This window comes from Galeopterus variegatus, unplaced genomic scaffold (genome assembly GCF_000696425.1).
Source record: "Galeopterus variegatus unplaced genomic scaffold, G_variegatus-3.0.2 Scaffold1039, whole genome shotgun sequence".
NCBI classification, from domain to species: domain Eukaryota; kingdom Metazoa; phylum Chordata; class Mammalia; order Dermoptera; family Cynocephalidae; genus Galeopterus; species Galeopterus variegatus.
In genome coordinates this window covers 65,865-85,226 of record NW_007727150.1, presented here as the reverse complement: position 1 = coordinate 85,226, position 19,362 = coordinate 65,865, and the positions used below count along the sequence as shown (strand labels likewise).

General features: G+C 36.0%; 1 protein-coding gene across 1 annotated transcript in view; it reads left to right on the top strand.

Moving 5' to 3' along the window:
- The window catches only part of RERE (arginine-glutamic acid dipeptide (RE) repeats), a gene marked incomplete at its 3' end in the record, with an annotated part of 179,361 nt that overhangs the window by 139,763 nt on the left and 20,236 nt on the right, over positions 1 to 19,362 (top strand). The window contains exon 2 of the mRNA XM_008574401.1: positions 5,498 to 5,960. Coding sequence (XP_008572623.1) covers positions 5,642 to 5,960 — 319 coding nt within the window. The remainder of the gene's footprint in view (positions 1 to 5,497; positions 5,961 to 19,362) is intronic.

Below are 19,362 nucleotides of genomic sequence, written 5' to 3'. Positions count from 1 at the left end.
GTATTTCTTGCTGTGGTTGAATAAGAAAGAATTAATTGGACTTCACTCACTTCATTTGGTGTGAGAGTCTGGCTTGAGCAACTGAGGTAATTAGAACTCAGAGAATGAGAACTTGGGAGGGGGGGCAAGTTTTTATGGATAAGTGAGTTTTACATGATCCAAGAGGAGAACTTGCTAAATTTTTACTTCATTTGTGTTAATTCTACACAGTTTAGTTCTCAATCATGCTGATACATATTACCCCCCAAATAGATACATTTCTTGAGGATAGGGAAGATGTTTTGGCTACCTTTATGTCTTTCATAGCATGATACATTACTGGGTATTATCTACTATAGAAGAAGGTAAGTTATGACAAATTGTGTTATTGACAGTTTACATTTGTAAAGCAGTTTGCAATCTTATAGGTACATTTACATATGTTGTACTTAATTCTTCGCAGCCGCACTGTGAAATAGTCCCCATTTCATAGCAATGAAACCGTGACTCATACAGGTAGAGTGATTTGCCCAAGGCAGTACTGCACATGGCAGTGCCAAGAACTTGGATCTTGGTTTCTCAATCCAGTATTCCCAGTTCTGTCCTGGGACAGAACAAACCTCCTGGGACAGCTGAAGTAGTGACAGGAAGTAGTTTTCTTAAATGGAGTCTGGACCCATTTCATGACTGAAATTTTGGTACTTTATCTGAATGGGTTCTGAGAAGTAGTGTGAGGTGTTTGTGGTGTGGTTGTTGGCTTCATGAAGAGGTAAAATGTTGTTTCTAGAGGTTGAAGTAACCTGAAGTAATGAAAAATTGTTCTGTATCATTGACTCTGTTGAAAGCCTTGACCCTGATTAGATTAAAACAAAATTAGCTGACCAAATTTTATCAATTAAGATAAAATGATGAAGTACAATCTGATTATCAGGAAACTAGTCAGAAGAATATACTTAAAAAAAGAGTCCTAGGGGTACTACCATTTTTGGAAATGTGTAATTTGTAAGTCTGTTTTGAATATCCTCTTTGCTCAAGCATGAGTAATAAGTGTTGTGAGTTTTAAATTTTTTATCAGAAGAGTTATTTGCACTCACTTCATTGGTGATCTCACCCAGTCTCCTGGCTTTAAAAACCAAATTAAAAACTAAAAAAAATTTTTTTCTCCATCCTCGCCCCCGGTTGGTTGTTATAGGGATTGAACCCTTGACCTTGGTGTAATCAGCATCCTGCTCTAACCAATGGAGCTAACTGGCCAGCCCTCGAATCTTTGCAGGCTACTTTAACTTAACTCATCCGTTTTCAAGCTCCTGATCTTTCCCCCAAAACTCAGATAATTGTAGCTTCATCCATCCAGTTGCTCAGGCTGCTCTAACCAATGGAGCTAACTGGCCAGCCCTCGAATCTTTGCAGGCTACTTTAACTTAACTCATCCGTTTTCGAGCTCCTGATCTTTCCCCCAAAACTCAGATAATTGTAGCTTCATCCATCCAGTTGCTCAGGCCAGATTCCTTGGCATTGTTCTTGATGTTATTTTTCTCTCACTCCTCACCTCCCAGTTTATCAGCACAACCTCTTTGACTTTTTTCTTAACAATACATAGATAATTAGACTTCTCTCCTTCTCTGATGCCTTTACCTCTTCCCTGGGTTATTGCAAGAAGCCTCTTCCCATACCAGTATTCGTGCTGCACCCCCTGCATCCCTTTAGGTTTTCCTCAGTGGCCAGAGTGATCTTGTATAAACAGAAGTCAGATCATGTCCTTCTTTGCTACTCCTATCTATATTGAGGTCTTTTGAGTCACTTGATGTCACTTGACTAAAAAGCCCAATCCTTATACTGGCTCACCAGGGTGGATAGGATCCAGGCCTCCTCCCCCACCCCTTTCTCTCTCTCGGAACTCCTCTCTGACCACTCTTCTGCTCTCATGCCGCTCCAGCCCCTCTGGCCTCCTGTGGTCTTGAAGTGTGCCTGGCTCGCTCCTGCCTCTGGATATTTGCACTTGCTTTTCCCTCTGCTGGAATTGTCTCCTTTCATATGTCTTCGTGGCTTCCTTTCTAACTCTCTCGGGGTCAAAGCCACCTAGTGAGACCTTCTGTGACCATCTTATTTAAAACTGCAACCTTCCTATACTCCCTATCACCATTAGATTAGATTAGATTAAAACAAAAGATCTCAAATATGGAAGGATATATGGAAAGATTCATATTATCTTTTAATTCTGTTTTTCCATGAACTTTTTGAAGTACCTATATGTATGGTCACTCTCTACTCCCTAGAATCCTTGCTCCACAAGGGCAGGGATTTTTAGATATGGTTCTCTTCTGTTTGCTAGCACCTAGAGCGGAAAGTAACACATAGTAGGCATTCAGTAGACATTTGTTCAAGGAGTAGATGAAGCTTGTTGTGAATCTGAAATGTGTTCTAGATTAGATTTTCTTTCTTTTATTATCTGTTATTTGAAGTATGTTTCCTGCTTCATTAGGTTGAGCAGTGATTGACCCAGACATTTTCAATATTTTGGCTTTCTTACTGGAGAGAAATATCTTTCTTTTTGGGGAGAGGGAGTAGGCAGAGTTAGCATGTTTTCTAAATCTCTCTGTGCAAATTATCAGCATGGATACATGTAGGAAAACTTGGTGACTCTGGAGAGCTGAGGACCCTGGCAGCAGGGGTAGCAGCAGGCCATAATTAGGTTATATAAGATTTAGCTTTAGAATCCTGCCTTTGTCCTCATTGCCTGTGTGGCTTTGTGCAGTTGATCTCTTCTCAGTTTTGTAGTTCATAAAGTGGGGATAACAACTTCTGTCTGGTTCACTTCACTGAGTTGTTGAAAGAATCAGAGGGACCTGCTTTGTAAATTTCACATTGCTATAAAGACACTGTTGTGCTCTTATTGTCTACTCTGTAGATCATTTCTAGCAAATTGAAGTGACAGCTCTCTTTCTCAGTGCCATCTGGTTCCTCTCTGGGTCCCTTTCTTCAAATGTCACATTATTGGTGTATGTTGGTCACTGTATACCGAAGTTCAGAAAAATTATGATTAGTATGTTACATGCAGAAGAAAAAATATATCCCCACTGAGCTATATTTTAGAGCCAAATGTAAATGATAATTGAATTGACTTTTGCTTTGGATTATCAATCTTTTTAGTTATCTGAAAGTTGGCCATATTTATATATTATTATATTATCGATATGTTAATTAATATCTTGATAATTAAGTAACTAATTATTAATTATTAGCAATTAACAATATTATATTGTTTACATATTAATAATATCTATTTATATTGCCAACTTTCAGATAACTAAGGTAACTAATTATTAATTATTAGCAATTAACAATTAATATTATATTGTTTACATATTAATAATATCTATTTATATTGCCAACTTTCAGATAACTAAGAACACTGATTTTATATTTATACACATACATACATATACTGGATTTCATTTTGAGAGTGTCTTCTCAAATTTATTGTTTCTTAAATTTTTCTGCCTTTCTTGCTCACTCTTGGCAGAAACAACTCTATTTTCTTTGTCAGTAGAAACCATGTATGATTTTGTAGTGAGTAGTATTGAATGTACAATTTGGGTTTATTATTTTTTCTTGTTTGAGTGCTGAAATAATATTTTTTACAGAATTTTCTGGAGTAGTTATCTTGTTAACCCTAGGGAGAATGATCTTTTTCTTAAACTTATCAGAAGTGTTTCTGTCCTAAACTGCAACAAAGAGGAGGCGGTTTTCAGCCTAAGATCCTTGTTCATTTTGGACTCCTGGTGGACCTTGGTAGGTTTTCAAGTCAAAGAGGAATGTTTTAACAACTGTGTTAGCTGATAGTTTTCTTTCTTGCATGATTGGCTTGTTCATGCTCTAAACTTAAGCCTGGTGGAGAAAGTAATATGTCTCTTTGTGTATTTTCAATTGCTAACACTAGTGGCCTACAGGGATTTTGGAGTTTATTACTGTCTGTTTAACAGAGGAATCATGTATGCAAAACTTTTGTAGGCACTAGAATAATTTTTCCTTTTCTTGAAATATGTTTAGAAAATCTAAGTCCTATCCAAAAGCATATTTCCTGTGTAGAAGGAAGTAATCTAGGCTTGTGCTACATGCTTTCAACCTTCTGACCTTGCTTATGGATGGTCAGTGTCATTGCTTTTTGATAGGTCTGTCTCCCAAAGGTTGTTGTTAACATTTTTTAAATTTTCCTGAATGCTTAAGGATATTTGATATACTTATGGGATGTCTTTTCTCATATGAGGTCAAACCAAGAACTTTGAAGAGAGAGTATGTGATTGTTTTTATGGCCTTGGCATAACCAAAGAGAATTTTCTCTGCATCTGAGGCATATAATTGCACACCGATTTGTTTGTTGTTGTCTAAATAAAGAGGACCAATCTATTGTTTGTTTGCATGTGTTTTTTCCCACCTGGCCCTAGTAGCCTGAGAAACAGATGGTGCTCAGATTGATTAGTTGCTGCTTCTTGTTGCATTTGAGCATTGAGGGCAAGGACTATGAATTTTTCCATCATTGTAATTTTACAATTACACCTGGCACATAGACAGTATTTAATAAAGATTGTTGAACAAATGAGATGAGATATTGGGGAAGATGATAAAAGATTGCAAAAGATAAATTATTGATAATTAGTTCTGTTCCAAAACTGGCTTGTAAAGCAAAGTTTCCCCCCCCCCCCCCCCCTAAAATTTTTATAACTATGTTGGGTTGGAGTTTGGGATTCATTCTGTTCATTACAAACTCTTAAAAACTGCAGACTTTTCTTGTTGGGTTTAGTTCTGAGGAGGAGTTTATTAGGGAAGCTATTTATAGCGGAAATTTGGAAGAATGTAAAAGTCACCTAATATTCTCTAGAGATGGAAGGTTGTTTCCAGAAGCTATATGTTTTGTTTAGAGAAATCATTTTTCCTAGAACAGCAGATTAGAGAAAATGCGTAAAAGTAATTGAAGATGAAATAATCTTGCTTTGAGGCTGTCACTTTCATTTGAGCCAAATCTTATGTTTATTCTTAAAAGGAGCTTTGGGAGTTTGGAGAAGTACCTAGAAATAGTTTGCAGAATTTAGTGCATTCTGTGACATCCTGAGATATTTTTCATGGCTATCCAAATTATTATTTTTTCAGGTGGAAATCATTTTTACTGCAGGGTTTTCTCCCTTTACATTGATGTTGTGGGTTATGAAGTTCTTTTTGTATAATTATACCCATTGTATGTTGTGCACTAGGGTACAATTTAATTTTCCTTAAAAAGGAGAAAATTGATGTATAGGAAGTATAGTTTAGTCTTATGCATTTGGCCACTTGTCATTACTGGTGTAGTAGGAAACCATTTTTTTAACTGAGGCCAAAAACTGTATATTTAAATTTTATATCACTTGTTCTAATTTTTTATTGTGAGAAGTTTTTAGGTTCAAGTAAAGAGATTCATTTAACAAAACATTAATTTACGAGAAAGTATTAAAGTAAAACAAATTTCTCTTTTTTCCTCTCCTAGCATTTTTGAGACGTTGGGGTTGTTGGAGTGGTTGGATTTTCCCTTGAATTGAGTGAGAAATTCAGAAGACTGAAGCCCAGGCTTACTGTCTACCTTTCACGGAGGCCTAGCCGTGAGAGGACAGAAGAAGGCACGTGGCGAATCATGACAACTGACAAAGACAAAGACAAAGAGAAGGACCGGGACCGAGATCGGGACCGAGAGAGAGATAAAAGAGACAAAGCAAGAGAGAATGAGAATTCGAGGCCACGCCGGAGCTGTACCTTGGAAGGAGGAGCCAAAAATTATGCTGAGAGTGATCACAGTGAAGATGAGGACAATGACAACAATAGTGCCACCACGGAGGAGTCCACAAAGAAGAATAAAAAGAAACCACCAAAAAAAAAATCTCGTTATGAAAGGACCGAGACTGGCGAGATAACATCCTACATAACTGAGGATGATGTTGTCTACAGACCAGGAGGTAAGGAGCATTACATTTGGGTCTTTAAATTGTTCGTGGTAAAGGAATAGCCTCATCATTATGATGAAATAAATACCTTTTTTCATGTTAAGAATGGCTGGGAACCCAGAAGAGTAGATAATAGTGTTTGGCAGGAAAACTCAATATAGTAAACACGTGACCACTTCTGGTCAGTTGTGCTTGCCCACTTCTTGCTTACATCTTCTTTCACTTGGAATTCTGTCCTGGTTTCGTCATTTATGAGCTCTTTCATGTTTTCTCATGCTGCTTGTTCTCTCTCTTGACCATCTGCTTAGTATTTTTTATCTTTTGAATTCTTCCTTGCTTTTTATCTTTGACCTCAAATGGCTGTGATGACCCTGATGAATAGAATACATGGTGGAGAGAAGTAAACCTTAAGATTCTTGGAAACAGGAAATTTTACATTGGACAGGATTGACCAGAAGCTAGGGAGGTATTTCTAATGGCCTTCAGACCAAGTTTTATTGCTCCTCAAGGTATTGAGCTTCAGGCTCTGTAATAGTGATAGTAGATAAAGCCAACTAACTCGTTTTGTTTTCCAAAAAAATATATTATGGTCATTCAGTGTAGTGAGGCTTATGGTTTTGCTAAGAGAGACAGACACAGCTTTAAGATGAGATGCAGGGAAACAGAACCTGTTGGACACCGACAAAGCCTGCCTGTTTTGATATATTGTGTGTATTAAGATACTTGTTTTACAGAAGGCAATACAACTAGCTAAGATCATTTTATTTGAGTTACATGTACTGCTGAAGAGTGACGTGAGTTTAATGAGATGTAATTAACAAATAAAAGCCATCCAGTTTGATGTTTCTCCAAGAAATGGATTAAAGGACTTCACTGTGTTGTGCCATTATCCTGGTGCAGTAGTCCCCTGCTTAACCATGGGGGATACTTTCCAAGATGCCCAGTGGATGCCTGAAACCTCGGATAGTACCAAACGCTATATATACACTATGGTTTTTCCTATATATACATACTTACGATAAACTTTCACCTTTTCACTTAAGGGAAGCACTTTACAACTTCTCTTTACCAGCAGCACTACTCTTGAGCTTTGGGGTCATTGTTAAGAAAAATAAAGGTTGCTTGAACACAAGCACTGCGACACCATGACAGTTGGTCTGATAACAGGTGGGTACTAAGTGACTAAAGGACAGGTAGCATATACAGTGTGGATATGCTGGACAAAGGGAAGATTCACATCCTGGGCGGGACAGTGTGGATGGTGAGAGATTTCGGCACATTACTCAGAATGGCCTGCAATTTAAAATTTATGAATTGTTTATTTCTTGAATTTTCCATTGAATATTTTTGGACCATGGCTGACCATGGGTAACTGAAACCACAGAAAGCGAAACCACAGATAAAGGAGGACTGCTGTACGTTTATTTTTCTGAAGAGTACTGTAACTGTTTTGAACTTCACATAAAATTCCAGATCTTTTTTGTTTTGCCCATATAGGAATTAGTTTTGATTTTCAAAAGATAATCAATATTGGAACGTACATAAACTTGTATTCATAACTACAGTTTTTTGGCTGAAGATTAACTGAGAAGATATTTATGTGATGAAATGATGAAAGTTGAGGTTTTAGAGAAGTTAGAGCTCTGCTGTAGAGATTTAGTGATGTATAGGGTACAATACTATCAGTATTTATCTTTGATTCAGACTTAGATATTTGACAGTAAGAATTTCTTAGCTACTATAGAATCTCTCATAGTTACCACAAATTGCCTGTTTAGGGCCTATTTAGTTTTAAATCATGAGAAAGGAACAGAGCATGTTAACTCATTTAGATGTAGGTTATATTATGAAAACTTAAATATAAGGAAATGTCTACCTATTTATTTTCATTTTCTCTTGGTATTACAGTTTAATGAGGTAAGGCTATTGTTTGGATCATTGTCAAAAGGCCAGCTGCCTTGTGCAATGTTGAGTGCCAGCCTTTCTCATCGTTTATAATATGGACCGTTACTCCTATGTCAGTAGGGACACTTCACTGACATGATAGGAGTCAAGTACGCATGGGAAATATTGCCCGTACCATCCCCCTCGTGAGAGATTCATAATTAGAAGTTCTGCAGTTAAGGAAACCTCTTTAAAATGAAAAACACCTGCTGTTTTCCCTCTCTATGGGACTGTGGCTCCCTTTTACTGCTGAATATCTCCCTAAGATAAACTAGTTTTGAGAAAACAGATTTGGGAAATGTTGTGCATTCATCTTGCACCTTCTACAGGATGACAGAAAGCCCTCTCTTCTTGATGTTCAGGAGAATATGTAGAGGAGATTGCTGAGGGCTTATTTACAAAATAGTCAGTTCTTAATAAAGTGCTTTTGGAAGAACTGTATTGATAGAGGCAGTCATTGTTTCAGTAAATCTGAGGACCTTTGTGAAATGTGAAAAAAGTATGCTGTCTCTGGAAGCTATAAATATGTTATAAAGGATCTATAAAGGTCAAGAATGGTTTAAGAAATTCCTGTGGCACCCAAAGCATAACCACTTCATGTGAGGTGTCCTTGTGCTTGGGCGCGAACAGTGCTTGGCCTGGGATTTGCACCTTGCCAGATCTAGTGGATGTTTGACTCTTTCGGTTTAACCTTCTCGGTGTTTTTTTTGTTTTGTTTTGGTTTTTTGGGGTGGGGTAGGGGATAGGGGAGCATGCGTGCTAAGTGACTTGGTTGCCTTCTCCAAATAACTTCTTTCTAAATGGAGGTTTATTAAATATAGTCAGCCCCACATATCTGTGGATTCCATATGTAAATTCAACCAAGTGCAGGTCAAAAATTCAGGGGGAGGGGAGATAAAAAATAATGAAACACAAAAATACAAATATAAAAATAATACATAGCATTTACATTGTGTTAAGTATTATAAGTAATCTAGAGATGATTTAAAGTATACAGGAGAATGTGGGTAGGTTATATGCAAATACTCTGACATTTTATATAAGGGACTTGAGGATTCACGGATTTTGGTGTGTGTGTGTGTGTGTGTGTGTGTGTGTGTGTGTAGGTGTGTGTGTGTGTGTAGGTGTGTGTAGGTGTGTGTGTGTGTGAAGAATCAGAACTAGGCTACTGTGATTAGATTCCCAGATGGGAGTTGATTATTTTTTTTTTCTTTCCTTTGTTTTCCTTCCTGGTCTCTTTCTTGGTGTAAATTACTACAATAACATCTTCTGTTAGTGATGAAAAACTATTATCCTTGCCAATTGCAGAGATTCTGTATGCTTAGTTGTATCTTAAAGGCTTAGAACCTCTAGAGAATGTTGTAAGGAATGTCTTCAATGGATTACTAGTTCTTGACTACTATATTTTTTATGTTAATTTATTTCTTAAGGATATAGCACAGATTAAAATTTTTAAAATTTATTATTTTTTGCTTCCTACTTGTCTGGATTGGTTTTAATTCTCAGATTAAATATAAATTATGGGTACCTCTCAAAGTGGCGTTAAGAATGAGCCCAGCAATGATACTTTGAGGATGAAAATAGCCTATTATATAAGTATACTTTCTTGTCCTAGGGAGACAGTATTCAGATTATTTGGTCTGAGAAGCATAAGATTTTGTTGATAAATTGAGTATTATTTAGAATTTATCACTAAGTAGGGTGTATTCTCATCATTGTCATAACTAGGTCTTTTTTTGCCTTTGTGCCTCATCTCTGGAATTACTTTGTTTTGTCTTTAGCAGCTCAGCATAATGGAGTTTGTTACCTATATCACCCATGTTACTTTCTGCCTTGGGGCATTTGCACTTGCTGTTCTCGACCATGGAACTCCCCTTCCCCCTCTCCCCCACACAGTTCCTTAATTCTTATCCTTTCTTCAGCTTTCTTACTCCAGTGTCTTTGCCTTTCTTCTCCCAGATTAGTCAAATTTCCTTCATAGAGACTCTTACAGTGTTATCTTTCCTTATAGCACTTGTAACATTAATAATTTTCTATATGTTTTCATTATTTTAGGATTAATATCGGTCTCCCTCCTACAAAAAGGCAGCACCTTTGATTGTGCTTATCATTGTATTCCTGGCATCTGAGACAATGATGTGCACATAGTATGTCTTCCACAGTATTTGTTGAATAAATAAATTTCTGAAAATGTTTTTAAAAAATTTATTGACTGATTGATGATGTTAAAGTTAGAATAATGCTTCTAGAAATCTATCTTGAGTTATTTATTTCCAAATGAATGATTTAACAGACTCGTTAAAAAATTTAAAACACAAAACCAAAAAAACCTTGTGAGGCTGTATTGAATATTGCCCGTGTCTAACCTAACTTCTTTGTTATCTATCAACCATTACACTGCTTTAGAGATAACTGTCACTGTAACAAATTGATTTATTACACATCTGTAATAAATTACACAGTGCAGCCAGATTTCCCTTATGGGCTTCTTTGACATGGTGTATTGATTTCTAGAGTTTGCTGTAGGTGACATATTAATTTCTTTCTACTGTTTTCAGTTAGATACTAGGAAGTTTAATCTTTCTAGCTGATCCAGGTAGAAATGGCCAAAAAATTAAGTTCATCTTATTGGAAGATTTTTTTTTCCCTTTTTGTCTTTTTTTGTGACCGGCAATGGATCGCAACCCTCAGTGTCGCGCCCGTACCGGACCGGGACCGGCTACGGGATCACAACCCTCGGTGTTGCTCCCGCACCTCGCTCAGCCAGTGAGCGGCCAGTCTGTATGTGGGATCTGTAGCAGTGCGCCACCGGGCCGACCCTGGAAGATATTTTTTAATTTTAGCATATTAGTATTGCTTGCTATTTGGATATGGAAACATGTTCTTTAAAAAGTGCCTATTAAACTGGTTCTCCATTTCTTGTATTCTGTCATATTAACTGATAATTTTGACTCTCCCATTTACCCTAGATATAGTCCTTGAATCAGAAATCTCCATCATATACAAGACAGCAAAATAATTTTTTCATGAAGGTACATTTTATACATAAAAAAGATTCTTTTTTAAGTTTGTGGTTTGTGAAATCTTAGGTGATATAACACATTTCCCCCTTTTATTTGCAAATTTTCCTCAATACTGTTAGGAATTGGGGACTTGAACTGAAAAATAACCTGCAAACTGGAATTGATTACACATTGAACACTAAAGTGTTACTTTCTTTTGATGCAAAGAGAATTTAAACTGAAATAAACCAAACTAGGCAAAATGAAATCTGGGGATCTAGTTTGAATCAACATGGAATATACATATTTTAAAAAACTCTTCAAGTTAAAAGTAGAATATTATCAAACATAATGTTGACTGGCTACAGAAGAATATAATACTGTATGATTCCTTTTATGTACAATTTAAAAACAGGGAGAACTAATATTTGGTGTTCAAAGTCAGGAGAGAGATTACACTCTGGGCATGGGTGTCTGAACAGAGTGTGAAGGGGAGCCCCAGGGTTCTGGTCATGTTCTGTTCAGTGGTGCTGGTTACATGGGTTTGTTCAGTTTGTGAATATTTATCAGGCTTTGCAGTTACGTGTGTGTGTTATACTTCAATTAAAAATTTGCTTAAAAAGAGAAAGTGAAGTTAACCATGAAACTGTTTTCTGAATGGATAATTTCTCATTGATTCAAGTTCCTATTTAAAGAGGGAAAGGAATCACCAGCATTTTAATAAATGGTATGTCTTAACATTCTTCACTTGAGGAGTTGGTCTGTGGCTTAATTTGGTGTCAAAGTCTTAGTTCTCTAAATCACTGAAAGCTTATCTAATCACTCTTTTAGACAAACATTCTTTCCCCCAAATAAAGCAAAACAAATCCCTGGCATTTGGTGTTCCAGGACATAATTTTTTTTTTAAAATGTTCATTTGATCTGTAACTTTTTATCTGTGTCTCTAATATTTAGAAGAACTTTAGGTAGGTTTGACATGCAAATGAAGGTGTATTCTTGAGGCATTCTTATCTTGCGGTGGGGTAGAAGTTTTTCTGATGATTGTGAAAATATTTTTCATGTAATAAGGAACCTAAATTTTGGCATAAAGGAAGCTTTAGGCCCAGCTTGAATGAAAGTGTTTTGACACCTGTTACAAATTCATTTGCACCTAATAGACCTAATATTAACCTGCTTAAAGCCTTTCAGTTGATGCCTATTGCCACTAAGATCAAGCCCAGAATCCTCACCTGTTATACCAGACCCCCTGCGATTCCTATTTGCACAGTTCATATTTAGATCTTACTCTAACTTGGGAGTAAGCACAGTAAGGCAGTGCATTAGTTTGTTAGGGCTGCTGTAGCAAAGTACCGCAAACTGAGTGGCTTAAACAACAGAAATATGTTGTTTCACAGTTATGTAGGCTAGAAGTTTAAGCTCAAGGTGTTGGAGGGTCATGTTGCCTCTGAAGGCGTTAGGGAAGGATCTGTTCCAAGCCTCTCTTCTAGCTTCTGCTAGTTCTTTGTAGTGCGGCGGCATAATTTTAATCTTCACATAGCATTCTCCTTGTGTGCATATTTCTCTGTCCAAATTTCTTCTTCTTATAAGGACATCAGTTATATTAGATTAGGGCCCGCTCTGCTTCATCTTAACTAACTACATCTGCAACATAATCATGACCTCATATGACCTTGTCTTAACTAATTACAGTAAAAGGTAAACCATATGATGGTGGTCTCATAGGATTATAATGGAACTGAAAAATTCCTGTTGCCTAGTGACATCATGGCCAGTTGTAGTTGTTGTAATATCATAGCACACTTTATTTTTTACAAATCTAATGTAGCCTAAGTGTACAGGGTCTATAAAGTCTATAGTAGTGTATAGTAAAGTCCTAGGCCTTCACAGTCATTCGTGACTCGATCACTAACTTACCCAGAACAACTTTCAGTCCTGCAAGCTCCATTCATGGTAAGTGCCCTGTACAGGTGTACTATTCTTTATCTTTTATGTAGTACTTTTACTGTGCCTTTTCTGTTTAGATATGTTTTGATACACAGATACTTACATTGTGTTAGAATTGTCTACAGTATTCAGTACAGTAATATGTTGTACAGTTTTATACAGGTTTGTACCCGGATGGTACCACTAGAATAGGTGCCCTTCAGCTTTTCCTGTCCTTGCTGTCACTCAGCTCAAGAGTCACAGTCCCAGAAGAGTAATTTAGTTGATCAGCTTGAATTGCATGTCTGTGTCTTGTACCGAAAAGACAGAAACTTTGATTTATTGCCCCCCGCCAACTTGCACGTGCTGGAGATAAGGTAATTCCCCACAGTGAAATTGGGGAGCACTTTGGTAGGGGAAATAGAGGCAGGATGGCCAGGATATGACACATGTTCATTGTATGTGGTGCATCAGGAAACTCCACCATAGCACTGTACTCAATAAGAACTTGTTATCATATAACGATATTTAGAAATTGTTTTGCTGTGTGTGTAACAGGTAAATAGAGGAATGATATCAATAAAATGTACAATTGATACTGGCTCGTATGCAGTCTTTCCTAGGCAAGAGGAGTATGAATAGAGAGTAGAATTATATAATCATATATGATGGGATTAAATTTTAGCAGGAAAGGAAAAAATAAGTGAATATAAACTTTCAATTTGGCTATTGCACAGGCAAGAGCCCTTTCATTTCTTTTGAAAATGAAATGAAAAATGAAGACCAGCACCACCAGAGCCCAGTGTTTCCTCCCCAGAGAAGTACACCCCAACCTTACACACTCTGACCATGGCAGGTTGTCCTACCTGCTGTCGCCTTCAGAAAACCCCACTTTAAACTGTGTTGTTTTGGGCTTCAAGCCAGCATTTGTTGTTTTTATGTATTTTAAATATCCCTTATTTAACCACTCTTGTGTACCTGCTTGGGCTTCTTATTTCTTAAGATATAATTATTGATTTTTAACAAAATAGCCATCTGATTTCAGAGTTGCATAAGTTTTGAGTAGTTTGCTGTTTACCTTGTACTTTATATAAGCACTTTTATTTCTAGTGAACAAGTTTTGCAGATATTCCCAGCAACTTATGTAGAGGGTACTTCAGAAAGTTTATGGAAAGATTTGTATTATCTTTTAATTCTATTTTTCCACGATCTTGAAGTACCCTCATGTTGTGTTATAGCAGAAATCTCTACATAAGAAACAGTGAACCAAAATGTGTTTCAAAACTTTTCCAAAAGAAGCAGAAGTGTTCTTTATATGGCTATTTAAAAATCACCCTTGATAATGGACAAGAACGTGGCAAATGGTAATTCTTTAAAGGCATTTTTATGAACAACGAATAATGAAATTCAGTAGCTTTCTGGTAATCTACTCATCTCGATTTCATGGAGCCCACTCTTTCACCTTCCTCCAGGAAGTCCCCTGACTCCAACAATTGTTTGACTTCACTAAGACTTTTGATCCAGGGATCCCACCACCTTTCTCAGTCCCTTACCCCCTTGATATCCTCACACCTGGTTTAAATACCCCCATTCCCGTTTCTATTGCGTGTCTTTTCACTCCAGCAGGACAGGAATCTTTTTTTTTTTTTAATTCATTGATGTATCCCAGGTGCCTAGAAAAGTGTCTAGCACATTGTAGGCACTTAGTCATTCCCTAAGTATTTATCAGCACAGACAGGATTAGAGACTAGACTTGAGTGCTTAGCCCTATGTGTCTTAGGTCACTTCTCATGGGTAGCATTGTCTCAGCTGTGCTTCCTTTCGGAGTTGGGCAGTAAACACATGCATAGAGCAATTGATGGAGGGACCTTTGGGAAGGGTTCTCAAGACTGATATTGATACACAGAAAAGAATTATCCAGAAAGTTTACCTTGGTTTAAAACATTGGTATTCAGTTTGTTAAAATTACAAATTAAAGGACACTGCTCTACTTTTTTATGTTCAGCTTATAAATCTTATTTATAAGTTAAACAACTTTAACAACTTTTAATAATCACTTTTAAGAGATTTTGAATTAACATTGGTCTTATTTATAACTAGTTAATATCTTCAGCATTTAAGCTTGCCTTTATAAATTTAATATTTGGTTTCTATTTTTAAGAAGTCTATTAACACAAACCTTTCTAAGCTTAACTCTTCTTATAAATTAAATAAATTAGACTTATAAATGAAGTGAACCTAAAAAAATTCTTAGATATTTTAGTGTGCTGTGCATAAACTTAGTTAAGTTTCAGTCTTCAACACAAATCTGAATCAGTTACACACAGAGAGGCAGTACAGCATAATCTAGTTCACTACAGCTTCTGTGCCCTTGCTCGTTCATCAATAAAATGGGGATAAAAGTGCCCACCTCAAGAGCTGTGACAGGGATTAAATCAGCATATACCTAAACACATATACATGGAGCTTAGAAAGAGCCAAGCATATATTAACATCCTTGTTAAGTGTTGCTGTTTTAAGTTGGAATTGCAAGGCTACTGTTCTAAGAGGCCAAATTCTTTTAACTATAAAAAGAATAAAAATATCAAATATGTCCTGATTTCTTTTTAATCCAAAAATGTTAATATGATACTTTTGATTCTGTTAAATCTTTCTGTACTTTTCTAAATCTTCACAGGGGTAAAAGATGCATATCAATTTAAGGAAGCTAATTATCACTGCAGTTAATTGGGGTTACTTAATTTTTAATTTAAAAGATATGCACCTACTAAAGGAAGATATTTATAGTCACTAAATCTTCATTGTCAAAACCCCGAAAGGAGATGGCCTCTGGCCTCACATTATTTAATTCTTTGACTCTGAACAAAAGTCTACTACTCTCTTAGGATTGATTGCCTGATTTTATTTTTAATTTATTTTTTAACATTCATTTCACGTTTGCCTCTAAAGACTGTTGAACTTGATGGTGTTCTAAGATATGTGTATTTTTTCTTCAAAAAATGAGATCTTTGAACCTGTTGGGATAGCTTGCATTTTTTCATTTTCTTAAGACTAATATCCTTGTGGATATTTAAAATTATGTTCAGTGGAATGCTTGCTAGTTCACACAGTCTTATCTGACTAGTGATGACATCTCATGAAGTTCTTCTGTAAAAACTATAGAAGAGATCATCTAGATTAGGATGGCAGATTGATTTTATCTCCTTTTCCAGGTGATTGGCTGGATCCCTTGGAGACCTAGAATTTCAAGGTTTGAGTGTAGGTCCATTTGGAAGGAGTGCTTTGATTAATGATAGTGTTTTTTGGGGGTACAGCTATAAAGGAATATTTGCCATTGCTGATCTAGATTCGTAAAATGAGCTGAGTTTTCAGCCCAAATGAAGTATAGGACAAGGAACTTGGGGATGTGGCACTCTACTATCCTTTTAAAGGCATTAGCTGAAAGGTTTGTTTTGTGTCTGTCAGGCCAGTGTGCTTGATATTAGCATCTAGAAAATTTATTGAGCAGTCTGCAAACAGATGGTTTCTGAGCATGTGTCTTTATCAAATAAAAACTCTTGTACATTGTAGTCTTCTATGCTGTTGTTTCCATTATCAGTTGAGCTGCTTTATTGTTTAGTGACTAACTCTAGAGCAGTGGTCAGCAAACTTTTCTGTTAAGAGGCCGATAGTCAACTATCTGGATGGTGCAGCTACTCAACTCTGCTCTTGTAGCATCAAAGCAGCAATAAATAATGTATAAATTTGTGGACATAGCTGTGTTCCAATGATACTTCATTTTATGGACAGTGAAATTTGAATTTCATATAATTTTTACGTGTCAAGAAATATCATTGTTTTCCAATCATGAAAAAATATAAAAACCGTTCTTTGCTTGTCGATGTTCCAATGATACTTCATTTTATGGACAGTGAAATTTGAATTTCATATAATTTTTACATGTCAAGAAATATCATTGTTTTCCAATCATGAAAAAATATAAAAACCGTTCTTTGCTTGTCGGCCTTATAAAAATAGTCAGCAGGTCAGGTTTGACCTCTAGGCCACAGGTTGCCCATTTCTGCTCTATGTGTTTCCGGCCTTAACTTCTAGCTCAGCCTCTTCTTAAAATCCTTAAAATTCTTCCACCACCTAGTATTTTATGCAACATTTTACAATATAATTTGTTTGATCTATCCAGGTATATTAAAAAATATATATTTTTATGTTTTATATTGTTGAAACCAATTATGTATTAAGTTGTAACTTTTTCTGTTTGCTATCAAGCTCTACTAGGCATAGAATTGGCACTTTATAAGACAGTTGCTGGGATTTCTGCCCCTCCCCGCCCCCCTGGTTAGTAGTATAAATTTTTCTCAAGAAACTTAACCAGTGAAAATATCCCTGTGAAAGCAACTGCCACCCCAAACAATGCCACTTTGAAATCCTGTGTGTTTTTTATATTCTATTTGAAAGAGTGTACATATCCTTTACATAGAATCTGAACAAAAGATGAGTGAGGAAAGAAAGTGAATTAGTTAAGATGTCACCATTATGAACTGGTACAGATCTTGAATATCTTCAGAGATGTGTGATACATTCTGAGGCCTATTGGTTGATTGTAAAAGCAAGCTTACAGTCTTTGAGAGACCTTCTCTGTTCAACATGGAACCTGGAGGTACTTGATTAATACAGTAGCATGAAGAGAACCAACAGAGGGGCAGGGTGTTTTCTTTTGTTTGAATCTCCAAGCTGGATACTAAAATCGGTCTGGTGGACTGTGACGAATAGAGTTCCAATCACAGTGGGACAAGATTTATACTTACCTAGAGTCTAATTGGACCGAGATTTCCTGCAGTTATGTTAAAATCCTCTGCCCTTCTGCTTAGTGAACAAGCGTTTGAACTCCTAAGCTCTGGAGGTATAGCTTTTGCTGGTTCAATTAATTGTTAAATGTTCCCTTTATTATAATTATACATTGATGCCCTGCTTTGTAGTAGCTGAGGAAATTGCTGAAAGAGTTGTTTAATCTGTTATACTCTATCAGTTTTGTAAAAAGCTTTTTTTTTAAAAGGAAACAATTTTGATTTAAAGTGGCATGGTGGTATTTGAGTTGGATAACATAATTTAAATTGAAATGCAGGAATTTGGCTCTGCTCTTGACAGGGATTGGCTTGTATTTGACATTGACCCATGTGTTTGTCATCTTTCCAGATATTGCCTTCTATTTATTCTGACAGCTCCACCAGCTGAGAAAACCAGACTTTCCAAAATTAAAAATATCGTCTGTGAATTTAAAGATGGGGCAGTGTATTATGTTTGTTGAATCAATTTAAAATGTGTAAAGACAAGAGTGATTTATTTTTCTTTTTAAAAAGTGGTGAACTATGGGTACAAAACTATGCTACCTGCCCTAAGTGAATCATTGTGCAGTATATGCATTTGTTGAAATGACATACTATACACCGCAAATATGTACAGATAAATGTTAAAAAGCAAATTTCAAAAAAACCCCTATTTAAATATTATGGAATAAATGCTTATGTATATAAGTTTTGCTTTGGAGATATCTGAATATCCTAAGTACTAGAAAAAATAAAGATATATGCTTTATTTCTACTCCTTGCTATATTTGGGTTAGTATACATTTTTTAATGGATATTTTAAGTACCATAAAATAGATGGGGGAAGGTAAGTTAGTTACTTGCTTATTTTAAGGGCATGCTTAAATGCTAGGAAATAGATAAATTTCTAAAGTCACTTTACCAGGGCTATTAAGTTCATATGTAATGATTATCATTATGTATTCATTAAATATCTAGTACTTTTAATCGTTTCATTATTTCACCATTAAAAATGTGCTCAAGCTAATTAGGTGGCATTGTATATGTTACATACAAAAGATATTCCAGTTGTTCATTTAACCCCTAAATTTATTTTCTCACTTCTGTATATAAATTTTCTCATTCAGTTGTCTTGGCAAAGAATGCCTTTTTAATAAGGTTCATTGTGATAGTATAATATGTAAAATGTATAAACTGAACTGTAAAAGGCAAAGAGATAGTTGTTTTATATTCCCTTTGAAGGCTGCAGGCATTGTTCTGGCTTTCTTTGTGTGCTGGGCAGATGTTGATACTTGACAGATGGAGTTAGTGTCTCACTTTAGACTGATCAACAGAGATTGGTGTAGTAAAAAGAAAGAAGGGGGGGGTGATTATGGGTATATGTCCCTTCTAAAAAGAGGAAATAGAGTGAGTTTATAATGCAGATTTTTAATATAATTTCACTATGTTGCTTTTCATTATTCTCAGTTTTTACATTAACATTTTAATATGTGCTCTGTTAGTAAAGCTATGCATAACTGTTGGCTCTAAGGCAGACTATCTTTATTACTAGATAGTAGTTTTTTGACTTGTCTTGAACATCCAATTGTGCTGGTATTATAAAACGTAGGTATTGTACCAGTTGATTGTGGGAGTTTTAATAATACTGTGTGTAATTATATTATAATTTTTCCTCTTTAGTAGGGGTGAGGGAAACATCACAAAAATGTCTCACCTGGTATG